Genomic DNA, 14,906 nt, shown 5'->3' with positions numbered 1-14,906 from the left:
AGACGAATCTATGTCTGATTAAATTTTCTTGCTAGAAATTTATGCTCGATCGAGGTAAGAAATTTATTTGTTAGATTTTTGTATGATTTTTGCATTACGATTTTTATTTGGTAAATTTTTGTTCATTCTACAGAATTCTGTAACATTTACTTTTCGGCATATGATTTTCAGCTAGTTTCGGTATGTTAGAATAATTTATTAAATTTTTCAGACTTTTGTAAATTATTTAGAAAGAGGAATCTAAAATGTTTTGTTTATATAAGATGTTAGATTTATACTGAAATTTGTATCGTGATAATTGTAAAACACTGTTTCAAAAACTTATGTCAAACATTTTGTTAATTATGGAACGCCATTACTGCATTGTATTGTTATGTATAAATCTATATGGCAAGTCTAGTACCATGTATGTAATATATTATTGTAATATGAAATTGTGTGCCAGTCTATTGCATATACATACAATGTCCGTTTTAGTATATGGCATTAGATATTATATGGATGCCAACTATGATATAACGTTTGATTTATATTGAATTCTGTTAATTTGTAGTTGTAAATAATAGCTGCAGTTTATCATGTCCGTATCTATAATGTTTCATCATATACTTTTCATATCTTTTTCATACTTTAACTTTAGTCTTTTAAGTAAGTAATCTTTGTAATAATGGAAGTAATAAGTGACGTATTTTAATCATGTGACGTTTGAACTTAGTAGCACATATGTTTTGTATAAGTAGCACGTATTATTTATGGGAGCCTACGGAGGTATGGTGTACCCAAAGGAGCAGTTATATGCCCTGACTTATTTGTTTTGCTATGGTGCTTACCATATGTTATATATTTTAGCTTCTTCCGCCAGACGATTTTTCCTGGTGATGTCATAACCCGGAAGTACAATGCCCGAGGTTCACTTGTCTTCACTCGCCTGGATGTGATATTCCCAGCGCAGAGCTTTCGTCCCATGGTTGTGCCGTAACCGCAAAGACGATGATTTTTGTTATCCTCTGAAGTCAGCTTAGGGATGCATTCACCTACCACCATAGGGAGCCAACACGGAATCAACGTATTCACGGTTTAAAGGGACTGAATTTAGAAGCTACGTTTTGTTTGTGCTACTTAAAGTTCGCAATTAAATTAAAGAACTGTACCACGTCAGATTAGAATGGAACTATAAGAACTTTTGTATCTAGAGATACTGAACTTTCTTTTTTTTTTCTTTCTTATAATCAGTTTTTTTTTCTTTTCATATCTATTCATTGTTAATAATCATCTTTTGTAAATAAATTTGTAAATATTGTAAAGGGTGTTGATTTGTTCTGATGGTTACTGTCGCCGGTACGGCCTTTCCTGTCACAAATGTATGTTCTCTGAAATTAACAAATAACTGGCTCAACTGAGACACCATACTTTAAAGTAAATTCAGTTTATTCACTACGAGGTTCAAAATGCACGGGAGTCTCGTGATAGTACATGCCTTTAATTTCACATGGTTGAAGTGTAAACAAATAGTTAGATATGCTTCGTTTTATTTTTCACGGACAAGGTCGTACGGTTTTTTATACTGGAATAATTATAGAACATATATGCATTTAAAGATGAAAGTTTATTGTTTTTTACAAGACGTAAAACGGAAACAAGTAAGCACTTTTACTTTTTCAGCAACATTCCTCAGGTGAATTTTGACATTGTTTACAAAGAGAAATCAGTTTTGTGTTTTCTTGAAATGCGTTGTTCGGCTGAAACGTATAGTTCCCGAAAAGTTCTAAAATTTTTATTTTAGGAATTTTGTTTTATTTAATAATTCAACACAATGCAATATTTCCAGTTTTTGAAAATGTTTTGAAATTAAAACTTTATTTTAGAAAAAATTCCAATCTTTCATTGATATTTTGCCAGCGGATGCTTACACATTTTAAGTGAAACGGTTTTCTTGTCCAAGAAAGGTGTGTAAAGCGAAAAACTATCATTACACATTGCGTTTATTCTTTAAATGTGAAGGATCGGTAACAGATTAAGGAGATCGGACAGTGAAAACTATACTAAATGGATATCTCTAATCATGAATAAGGAGACATACATATTTTAGTAAGGAAAATCTGAGGTAAAAGAACAATCATATATTTTATTCCTTGAAATAAACATGGCGGCGAAATATTTTAGAAAAACTGTGCACGTGTTTTACGCATTAGAATGTTTAACGACATTTTCTTGAAAATGTAACGCTCGTGTGCACTATTTTTGCATTTCTTTGATTTTGAAAATAAATATTTTATACCAATTTAGGTTGCATACGATACCGAAATTTTGCACAAAATAAGTTCACTCATTTTCTTCCAAAGCACTTTAGAGATAGGGTTCAGCGTAGCTTTCATGCTCGCAAGTTTACCTACAGATATATCTTTTCAAATTTTGTCATATATATTTTATGTCCTTGCATTTCGAAAGCTGTTTCGAGGATTCTAATTTTTCACATAAATTTCTAATTTCAATTTGTGGAAGTACCTTAAAAGAATATGAAAATAATTAAAAAATTAAAAAAATGAAATATTGTCTACAGCTTGGAGCAAACCCGCAGCCCTGACAAAAACAAAATTTTCTAAACCAGCGCCTTAGCTCTCTCGGCCACCGCGGCAGTTGACTTTTAGAGTAAGTTTTTATTATATCAACTGATGATATTGTCTGTATATATGTTTACAAGATTGGATCGAGCACCAAATGTTTGCTCTGTCCTATAGGTCAAACCCTTATGCGGCATGTTGTTACCTATCATGATGCAAGAATGGTAAATAGCCATTGAGCAGTAATTATATCTTAAATAACATTAGTTTTTCGTAAAAACACAACAAATTCGCAATGAACTTACTGAAGACATTTTCTTCTGTTTACGGGCGATTACTACATCATCAATATTGGGTGCGCACTTTTCATTTGCATAAATTAACGTTCGCGTCACGGAGGCAATCGGTACTTGACGAAAATTGGCTCGGCAAAAATAAAAATAAACACAAGTCTGTATGAAACTACCAGAACGTTTAAATAGTTTTGTCGCTCAGTTGAACAGGACGTCTAAAACTATCATGTTTTATGCACTAAAATCTCCGATTTTGAGAAATAATGGAACTTTAAGAAATCGATCAATTTTTGACTGACAAACCACAATACATGTACATATACTATTAAGTGTATTTTACAGGAAGTGTTTAATATTGCATGAAGAGTTTAGCACCATTGGGGTTACGCCACACCAGAAGTCCTTTAAATACATCAAAGAACGAAAAGGTCTTTTAAATATACTTTCCGCCATTTTCCGTACACTACCGAATTTTGTACAGAAATGCATAAGTATTTTGTAATGTTTCAACATATATTGTTTTACTCATACTCTACGTATGAAGGGGGCCTCCGTGGACGAGTGGTTAAGGTCGCTGACTTCAAGTCACTTGCCCCTCATCGATGTGGGTTCGAGCCTCACTTGGGGCTTTGAATTCTTCATGTGAGGAACCCATCCAGCTGGCTTAGGGAAGGTCGGGGGTTTTCTACCCGGTACCCTCGTGTTTGGACATAATGCAGGGGGGGCCCACCTTGGGTCTTCTCCACCTTTAAAGCTGGAAAGTCGCCATATGACCTATGATGTGTCGGTGCGACGTTAAATCCACAAAAAAAAAAAAAATCTACGTATGAAGAGTCGTTAATAAACTTGTTGATTTGAATTGAATGTATTTAAATTGCATGCTTCATGTATGTACAAGGAAATTACTGTAATAAGATAATAAAACTCTAGTAGCATTTTTATGCTCGCAATAAATCTGCCCTTAGAAAGAAGTATATTTCATGTTTATGTTCCTCAAAAATGTGTATTTTGATTCAATATAGTTCAAAAACCCTGATAAAAATTGAGATTAAAGGCTAAGATAGTGAGGCGCGAAGGCGCGATGGTTAAGCGCGACAGTACGATCATGATACCACGATGGTGAAGCGCGACAGAACGATAGCGAAGCGCAACAGTATGATGGTGACACTGCGATGGCGAAGCGCGACAGTACGATTTTAAAGTGTAACAGATTAGTTACAAAGAAACACCGTTGTCAGTAGAATTATCATGAAGTAGTTTGCTAACCATTAAAAGACGTTCTGAAAGTAACTTTCGGTGACGTTCTGCCAAGGCCACAAAGTGAGAGCGAAAGTGAAGGAAGGGAATATGTGTCGGGTGTATTTTTACCTAGTGATTTCTTCGTTTATAATTTTGATTGGTTTCAGACTGAAATCTACTAGTACATGCCTTCAAAAAAATTGTCTGAAACATTAAGAATATCCTAAAAATTAAAATAGCTAAATCGATAGATTATTTACAGATTTAGGTTAAACTTTCTACAGTCGGAAAGAAAGTACATGTTCCTTGTACTATTTTCACAGTGTTAACATGTCAGCAGTTGCGAATCTCTTTATGTGGATTATTTTCAGTAAAAAAAATGCTTATTTAAAACTTTCTTCAGTCCGAAAGAAAATAGATGTTCCTTGTACTATTTTCACAGTGTAAAAATGACAGCAATTGCGAATCTCTTTATGTGGATTATTTTCAGTAATATTTAAATGCATATCCTCTTATGGAAGATAGGAAATGTTTCTGTGTCACATCATGATGTGGTGAGCGCACTGATTAACATATAGAAACAGTGTAAAATAAAACGTATTAATCAGAACAACAGTACATTCTTCAAGATTAATACTAGATGTTGAAAATAGAAATTGTATTTATGTCAACATGAAAGATGAAGTATTGTATCTGAAGTCATTTATCCCTATAACATAAAATACAACCTTTAACTGGCATATGGAATCAAAACTTATGAATAATTGCATCCTCTTTCTCAAATCTAATTATTATCGATTAAACTACTAAAATAGCACACTTCCAAATTTTTAGCTTGAAACGATTTGATATATTTCATCATTGGCACATGTCTCAAATAAGATCATATGAACGAAAACAATTTACAGCTGTAAGAAATTTAATCAAAATCTACATTAAGAAATTTTATCTATATGGAATGCCGGTTTGGACATGCCAATTTCTTTTTTGCTAATTGATGGTTTGCTTATTTGCTATTTGTCAACTACTTATTTGCTTATTGCTGAATTGCTCATTTGCTATTTGCCAATTGCTTATTTGCTAATTGCTGATTTGCACATCCGCTAATTGCTGATGTGCTTATTTCCAGCTGCTTATTTGCTAATTGTGAACTTGCTATTTGCTTCTTTGTTCGTGTAATCTGTCAATATAAATTTTATTCTTACTTACATTTTGTATACACACAGGAGGTATAACAGTCAGTATGTTTATCATCGGCAGAGCACGAGACTTGTAATCTCGAAGTTGCTGGTTGGATTCCTTGAGCTGGCCAAATAGAATCTAAACCCCAACCTCAAGATTACAAGTCTTGTGCTCTGCCGATGAAAAAAGTACTACCTTTTTTACCTACTGCGAGTAAACAAAATGTAAGTAAGTATGCAATTCATGGTGACAGATTACACGAACTGGCTTAAAAGGGGCAAATAAGCAAATCAGCAATTAGCAAATAAGCAATTGGTAATTAGCAAATCATCACTTAGCAAATAAGCAAATTAGCTAATAAGCAATTGGCAAATAGCAAATCAGCAATTAGCAAATAAGCAATTGGTAAATAGCAAATAGGCATATCAGCAAGTAGCAATCAGCAAATAAGCAAATGGCAAATAGCAAATAAGCAAATCAGCAATGAGCAAATAAGCAATTGGCAAATAGCAAATCAGCAATATAAAATTAGCAAATGAGCAAATCAGCAATTAGCAAATAAGCAATTGACATGTCCCAACCGGCATTCCATATTTTCTGCTACATTTCACTAAACTAAATGCCTCCATATCATGTTATATTCAGCATTTTGGGGATTTCACTATGTAATTTCAAGCTGTAGTTAATTTTATTGAGCGTCTCAGTAAACTCATCGTCATTCATTATGCTTTATTATCATCATTTATCCATGTCTTTAATTCATCACCATCATTTTTAACAGCTTTTATTCATGATAATCATTTATCACTTATCATAATTATTCATCGCCAGTCATCATCATGGTTATCGTTATTATTATCATATGTCGTCATCATCATTTATCCAGCTTTCACACATTATCATCATCATACATCAATATTTATAACGTCATGCATATTGTCATTTATTAGTCATCATTATCATTTATTAAATCACCATCACCGTCTTACCTATCATTAATCATAATCTGTCTTACTAATATTTATCATAAACATCCTCACCGTTATTATCATCAGCCATCATTATAAATATTAATCAACAATCAACATCGTCATCGTTTTACTCATCTTTATGATTATGAGTCATCATTAGTATTTACTGTCAATCACATCATTCAGTTATCATTATTTCCAATACTTATTACCATTCATCATCAGCAGCAGTATGAGCAGCTTTTATTCATGTATATGATAAAAAGATGTTAAGCCATAGTATATAATGGAAGAAAATCACATTTGCTCACTTTCTGGGAGTATCAGACGATATTCTATGGCTCACAGGTCAGTAATTCTATATATTCTATAATAATACAGTTCAAAAATGAAGCCAAGTAGAAAATTGTTTTTTTTTATTTATTTATTGCTACATACATAGTAAATTTTAAAGAATTGCAACAATCTTGCAAATATATATCAGAAAGTCGCATATTTGTAATTAGAATTGAGCACACATTTAAAATTGGAAAAAAGTCTCATTGTTTTTAAAATGGAATAAAAAATCCAGCATTTTAAAATTGGAAAAAAAATCCAGGTGGATTTAATCTAGTTTAAAAATAGTTTGTTCTGCCCAGAGGGTATTGTAATTAACGTTTCATATGATAGGTATTGGTAATCAATTCGTAAATAATAAATCTGATTTTTTTTCTGAAAATGTCCAAATGGATTTTTTCCAGCTTTTTAAATGGGATATTTTTATTCATCGCTGAATTCGTCTCAGACCCAGACAAAAAGTACTGTGCAACACAAAACTTAAAAAAAAGTTAAATATTCCATTTATTTCTTTGATAAAAAAATTAAGGTTTTCAGCTCGGAAAAAAATCCAGCTCGCCAAAATATGGGAAAAAAGTCCGACTAGATTTTCAAAAAATCCGATTGGACACCATATATCCAATCGGATTTTGGAAAAATCCGACCGGATAGATTTTTTAATTGATTTTGTACATAAATATTTTTGAAATATTACTAAACTCAGTTATTTATTGCTCCATGGTCCCTAATCTACCATCTAAACCAAAATAGAAGTTCCTAAGTTACTTAGAAATGGTAGTTAAGTTTGCCAAAATCCTGGTTTTGAAAAGATATACTGGTGGCTGTTTTATCCCAGTCGTGAGGTGAAGACTCCCTATGCAATAAAAACCATTAAAACATTATATCTAGAGACCTTGGAAAGATTCGAAGCTTTACAAAAACAAGGCTATCACTTTCAAAACATATGGAAATGAAAATGTTGACAAAATCTACAAGGACAACCGTGACCACAATAGTGGAGCAGGATATTGCATAAATACTTCAGTTGATGATACAAGCATCAAATTTACAGGACAGTAAACTACCTGGCATGCACTTTAACATAAGATCAAGGGCCACTTGAAATAATGTCATTTTCAAGATGGCCGCCGCGAAAACAAAATGGCCGCCATTTTGTATTTACTTTTCAGTACTTTATTTGAGGCAAGCATGTAATACATTAAAACGATAGCATTTTTATGCCCCCAGCATCTACGGATGCCTGAGACATATAGTCATTGTCCTGTCCGTCCGTCCGTCCGTTCGTCCACACGAGGTTAACCAAATGGGACAATTTCATCTTGCATCAATACCCTTACTAGAATGAGTTGATACCATTCTTCATCTTCAGACATCACCTGACCTCAGTTTGACCTTGACCTTGACCTCATTTTGGACTTAGTTTGCTTTATATTTGTCATCTCTTGTTTAACCAAATGGGACCGTTCCTAACCCTTACAAGAATGAATTGATACAAATACAGATGTAAACTGTGACCATTCCTCATCTTCAAACATCACCTGACCTCAGTTTGACCTTGACCTCGTTTTGAATGCAGCTCCTTTGTTTTATTTATAAACTTTCGTTTCAGTTTAGAACAGAATATCAATCTGTAGTATTCATATTCTTTTAATTTGTAATCAATTTTTTATGGCTTAGACATCTCAACACTTACGTTTTTATAACTTGCAGTTTTGTTTTCGAACAATGGTAAAATCTGGAGTACTCCAACCAATATAAGTTTTATGTACATTACACTCAGATTACATTCAATGCAATAAATTAACATCATAAACCACGAGGGGATAAAGAAATAGGACAGTGTGAGCACTTGCACAGTCAAGTGTTCTTACCGAAACAAAATAATATGCATATAATGCATTTAGTCATTTTCTTAACAGTTGCAACATCAAATTGCTGTGCATAACAGACCTAAGTGGTGGCACTTGCAATTTTCAGTACAGGAAGTCCTTTTTCAGTCACACCTTTGAAGGACCTGGAGCATTCAGAAAATAACCGGACAAATTTCCCTCCGATAAGGGATCCACACATTGTTCTGTTAAGCCTCCCCAGTATGGCGGAGGCGGCAGTTGCTGCATGGTAACTGCGCTTTACCCAGACCTGGCCTGCCTGAAAAATTGCTCGCTTGATGATTGTTTCAGAGCACCTTTTGTTGTGGAATCGCATTATACGCTCTTTGTTTTTCCCGGGGAAAAAAAATCAAGTCGAGCTTCATCATCTTGCATGTCGTGCTTGGTCGAGCATACAGTTATAACTTTTTTTTTATAAAGTACCTTTCCTACTCAGTTATTATGTATTTGGCAACACTGAGACTATGAAACACTTTGAACTATAGCTGTTTCACAAACATTCTATTCCTGCCATGCAGAGTTCTTGCCCTTGCCGACAAATGCAGAAACAATGGCAATGCCTCTGAGTAAGGACCATGTAAGCAAGCCACAAAACACCAGTACACTGCCATAGCAAGAACTAACTAATAATTGTAATTGTTCGGTTTTCTGTCAATGATGCATGTTTTGCATGAACAAATATACTATTATCAGCTTTTTTGTTATTACATGGAGTAAGCGCATTTCTGTTTATATATAAATTGCAAACAATATTGGCAGCTTTTGTTGCTATGATAATTTTATTGGTTTGCACAGTTATCATTATACCCCGAGATATCTAGGGGCTGTTCTGGAGTCCAGTCCGTCCGTCTGTATACGCAATTTGTCTGCGCTATTTCTCAGCAATTATCTGCCAGTTTTCAATCAAACCTTGTAATTATTATCAGTACAAAGTCAAGTTGTACATGTGCAAAGCATGTTCCATTTGAATTATTTTTCTAATAGTTATAGCCCTTTATTATTTTGTTCTATATATCAATATGGAAAAAATGTTCGCGCTACTTTTATCACACCTTGTTATTAATATTATCATTGGTACCAAGTGTAGTTATGCATGTGCAAAACACGTTCCATTAGAATGAGTTTTGACTAAGTTGTTGCCCTTTATTTGTTTCAAATACGAACAGAGTTACATTGGAATTTTTAACATACTTTATTTGTTAAGTATAACTAGTTGATGACCCTTGGTGATATAATAAAATAAAAAAGTGGAAACCAACAGGTCTCCAAAACACGACATAAATGAAAATGTTGCAGGCTTGATTTGATTTGTGGTTATGGAGCCTTCATATTACAGAAAATGCCAAAAGACAACATTGAAAAAGCAGATTGCATGGTCTCTTGTCCATGACCTTGACCTACTGACTTAATTTCTTTTTTTTAAGATATTGCCATAAAATTCGAACCACTTGTACAGTTTTGAACAAATATTTCAAAACTGATTTTAGTAACCTTGATCTTGACCTACTTTCTTCTTTTTAAGGTACAGCAGTGAAGTATGGAGATCTTAAACAGTTTTGCACACCATTTTTGTGCGTCTTTGTACATTTTCTCCCTGTTCAATTTTAAAAAGCAATGTATCAATATTTCAATAACCCTTTTACTCTGCAATAAGCTGATATCTGGGGGGATTCATCACCATTAGTGATATGTCTTGTTTTATCCGTACGAAAACTTAATAGTTTAGTTTTATTTTCAACTCATCTAAGAAAGCTATTCCATAGTTTAGGAGGTCTTCTATTAAACTATTTTCAACATTATCAAGAGTTTGAAATAGAACATAAACAAAGGCACATATACTTAAACACTTAAACTTACAATGATATATTCAAATTTAGTATCTGTTAATACAAAGTATGTATTTTTTTTAATTTGAAGGCCAAGTAACTATCCTTTTACCGCCTTCAATATATATTTTAACATTTTGCTGTATGGGATACGACTTGTTTTTATTTGTTTTGTTACATATACGTATTGAAGTTGTCACTGAACCCCATGCTGAGTAACATGACATTATGAACTATATCAGTGTGCCCTTGTAGTGTTTGTAGTTCATTCTATAGAATCATTACACATGTCATTTAATTAAAGATTTTGTTTCAGCTGATTAGCAATGGTTCAGTATTGTCATGATTTTGATACTGTTTCTCAGTGAACAAATCAAGAAATGAAGGGTAGAACAGAGAACAGATTGAATAGAAGAGATGTCCCTATAAAACAGAGAAAAGTGGAAAACGTCACAGGTCACTCAACACGACAAAAACGAAAATGTTGCAGACTCGGTTTGATTGAGCCTGTTCATGGACGGTAGTGGAAATGCGCGCTACCGTACACGCCCTCCAACCATATTAGCTTATTTTAGGCCAGTATCATATATAATAGTATGCTTTCAGGTTTATTTGGAACCAGGATCTAATCAATAGTCGATGGCTATAGCACTGAAAGTAGAAGAATCATACTTGGCCGTGATAAGAACGTTATCTAAAAGTCTGGCGGTCATTTTAAAGATGGCGACCTTCTTAAATGGGTCTATATTTCGAAAAGGCAACATTAAAAATAAAACTATCAGCTTATGGGAACAAATTAATAGGAAAAAAAAACATAATACAGACCAACAAATATGATATTTTAGAAACTTTCAGATCCTGATTATACGAAAAATGCCTCAATTCTGGCAGCCATTTTGAAATTTGGAGGCCGTCTTGAAAATGGATGATTTTTAGATGGTCCTCGATCATTTTTGAATCTGGGCCATATGATGAACATTTAATCCTTAGATTTTCACTCTAGGCTGCTCCACTACAAGAAGTAAGTAAGTAAGTAAATTCTTCCTGTATAGAGGGTAACCCATTTAGCAAAGCTAATCTTCCATGGGGCCCTCTTACGACTAGAATGAACAGTATTATGATCATAGTAACAAATATTTAACAGAAATCAAAGAAGAAATTATATATGCATAAAACAAATACATGAAATGTAATTAGCATTAAAATCCATTCATCCATCGATCCATTTTATACAGTTAAATTTGAAACGTGGCCATGAAGATGAGGTTTTGATTTAGAGTTGGATATTGAACCCTTTGAAGTCCTGTTTGGTGGGCGAACCAAGGCAGTCACCCTATACGATGAAGTTGATAAAAGCACCGGTAAAGAGAGTGGCTATGGTCGCTGACTTCAAATCACTTGTCCCTCACCGATGTAAGGAAGCCATCCAGCTTGCTTATGGAAGGTCGATGATTCTACCCAGGTGACCGCTCGTGATGAAATAATGCCCGGCGAGACACATGGGCACTTTCTCTACCATCAAAGCTAGAAAGTCGCCATAGGACCTATATTTATGTCGGTGCGACGTTAAACACAAAACAAGTATACCGATTAAGAGATCTTTTATTCTGTATCACTGTATCCCTATGTGAACAAGAACAATGAATATCCCCTCCACCACCCTTTCATTTTAAGTCAGGAAAATCGAAAGCAATAGTTGGGTTTGGTAAATAGTATGACGTTGCCTCCTCAACAATTATTATTGCTAGCTATATTGCAATTCGTAAAAAGTGTTCGTCTTGTGTCGTTCATGTGTCAAAAACGACCAAGTTTCATTCAGAAGAGCAGGTTTTGGTTTAGGTTTAGACCTCGGTGAGGTTGAATAAGACTACACACAGAAGATACAACGTCCGTAAAGTTTATAAGAGTTGGCACTTCAAATAATGCAGCAACACTGTCTATAAGGAAATCATTAATAAATACTTGAAAATGAAACAGGAGGCAGAGAAACATAAATTAAGAGGAGACTATTTTAAAGCCAATGGTGTCATCTTTTAACATGTAGGAAATAATCCAGGCAGAAAAAGCCGTGACCAAAATGTATTGCTCAAATTTGTACATTGACAAGCCAGATAGGTTATACGAGATCTTGGTTGACTCTATGAGAAGGTCCACTACATAAATTTCGTTGAACATGAAGAGTTTTCTCTGATTAATTATTCCTTGTATGTATGTCAGAACCCAATGCTGCAGCCAATGTGAAAGTTGCAGCCTTTGTCACTGCATATGCTCGGTTAGAACTGTTTTCAGTCCTGGTAAGTTCAGGTGATCGTGTCCTGTACTTTGACGGTTGTAAGTGCATATGCGATCCTGATAAATACAACTTTCCTTATAACTGATTGTCGGATGGGAAAATGGAACTGTCAAGTGTGTAGTCCCAGGTCCTCAAAACTTGTGCAAAGTGTATTTTGTCAATTGGAAACGTCACACAGTGTGTAGGGAAAAGGGCATTGCACTTAATTACAATACCTTCCAAAGGTCAGCTGTCAAAAACAGGGAATCCTTTTCAGAAATCATTGATTACCAATACCTATCATAAGACACAGAGATAGAAATGTCATCAGTGATCACCAGACCAAGACAAACCGTTCAGTGTCATGATGGACCAATATAAGACCGTAGATATCTTCATTCGTAAAAAAAATGTCGAACGAAGCCGGTGTACTTTCTCTCAAAATCAAAAGGTTGATGGAGTTACACGTGGTTGACGTCACTCATAAACATCATATTAATAATGTGGACTTATCGTTAATGGCAACGCAGAACATTATATCAATATGTGATGAAATTGTTGTTACGTGAAGCCAGGATGAATAAAGAAGTCAAACATTACCAGGACATACACTGTGTATTATAAAATATATAGTATTACTTATTTGTTCTCGACTCGTTAGTATACAAAAACAGTCATAGAGGGTTTGAAAAGAACACATGAAAGTGAAAAACTACTTTACCAAGTGAATCAGATACTAGAACATCTATCAAAGATCAAGTCACTTTTGTGAATGCTTTATATGGTAGCATCAGAATTGCTGTTTCTGAATGAGCACTACAGATTACATGCCAAACCGAACAGATATGGAGAACTTTTGTCCTGGAGAAACAATGACTCTAAGTGGATGATGTTGATAAATATAGCATCAAGCAAACAGGAAGTGACAATATGGTCTGATATTTTTTTTTTTTTTGCAAACAGATGTAATACCAGGAAATTATTCGTAATTTACTACATACGTAATTGTAGATAGGACGACATGAATTATACGCCAAAATAGACCATTTAAATAAATTCTAAAAATCAAATATTGATCAGAGAGACAGGTAATTGAATATTATCACTTTGTTTGAAAGCTAAAACCCCTATAATACTTTTTTCATATTTACATAAAGTAAAGGACTCTTACTTTGAGCTATATAAGACATTTTCACATATGCGAAATATCGATGGGTCTTTTTGCAATATGTTATCACAGTATTTTGTTAATTGCAGATTAAACGAGGTTTTCAAGTGCCCCTACATAAATTCGCACGAATAAGATGTATGGATGTCGACACTTAAAAAGAATATTTAACAAAAGCATGTGTACGCTCCTGATAGCTGTGTTCAGTACAGGTAATAATTTAAAGCAAACACTTTAATTCCGCCATCGTCTGCTTGAACATGTATATTAGTTTATAAACAGTCGCCTTCGGTAACCCATGTTGGCGACTGCAGAATGTTAGTTATGTAAGTAGAAGGATAGTGCAAGATACAGAGAACGCTTCAATTCTAGAAGCTTCCCTGATTCTTCAGCGTGCGAGGTGTAAAGCAACATTAAAAGGGTCTGTTAACCCAATGCTAGTAATTTTAATAAGAAGAGTGGGGTTTCAAATGCACCACCGCTGGTTTCGTAATCAGACAGAGATACCACTGGACCACTGCCTCCGCTCTGAATTCCAACTTACGACCAGCCCGAAATAAAGATCTCACGATAATATAACGAGAAGTTCATCGGAATTTTTCACCCATTCCAGTGGACGTGATTTTGAAATTGGTCACTTTTGCCGACATTTTGAAAATGATTCCTGAATTGTATTTATTAACAGCAGGAAGCTGCAGTTTGCAAGACCAGCATGTCAATTTAGTGGTACCTGTTAATCATTATATTTTTACATTTACTCATTACTAGTATTTCTTGTCGACTTCAAATAAGTCATATCTTATCGTATCTGTCGTTTTCATTCATCCGTTGTCTAAACGCCGAGACTCAATTAACTGAATCCCCAGCATAATTTTGCCATAATATAATTGATATTCGCGAAGGAATCATTTTTGTTGTTTTAGAGTTTTTGACAACCTTCGAAATTAAATACCAACGACAAAGTAAAATTCAAATAAGTTTTGTCTTCAGAACTTTAAATCTGCGAATTCATATCCACACGAAGACGTCGTTTAGGCTTAATCAAAACTTGTTTGTGACAACAAAATTTAATGATTTTGTAGAAAAAAGAGCGAATAAGGCATCGACTATAATTTACACATCCCTTTTTTTACACATATTCATAAACTTTCGCAGTTATTTTCTTTGTG

At 34.1% G+C, this 14,906-nt stretch overlaps 1 protein-coding gene across 1 annotated transcript in view; it reads left to right on the top strand.

The window, feature by feature from the left end:
- Window positions 1-2,008: 2,008 nt before the first annotated feature.
- Window positions 2,009-14,906, top strand: part of LOC123543351 (carbohydrate sulfotransferase 1-like) — a 44,670-nt gene continuing 31,772 nt past the window's right edge. The window contains exons 1-2 of the mRNA XM_045329431.2: window positions 2,009-2,104; window positions 13,827-13,949. Coding sequence (XP_045185366.2) covers window positions 13,874-13,949 — 76 coding nt within the window. The 5' untranslated portion in view covers window positions 2,009-2,104; window positions 13,827-13,873. The remainder of the gene's footprint in view (window positions 2,105-13,826; window positions 13,950-14,906) is intronic.

This window comes from Mercenaria mercenaria, chromosome 7 (genome assembly GCF_021730395.1).
Source record: "Mercenaria mercenaria strain notata chromosome 7, MADL_Memer_1, whole genome shotgun sequence".
Taxonomy (NCBI): domain Eukaryota; kingdom Metazoa; phylum Mollusca; class Bivalvia; order Venerida; family Veneridae; genus Mercenaria; species Mercenaria mercenaria.
Note: the sequence above shows the minus strand (reverse complement) of the source record. Positions and strands in the feature narration are given on the sequence as shown.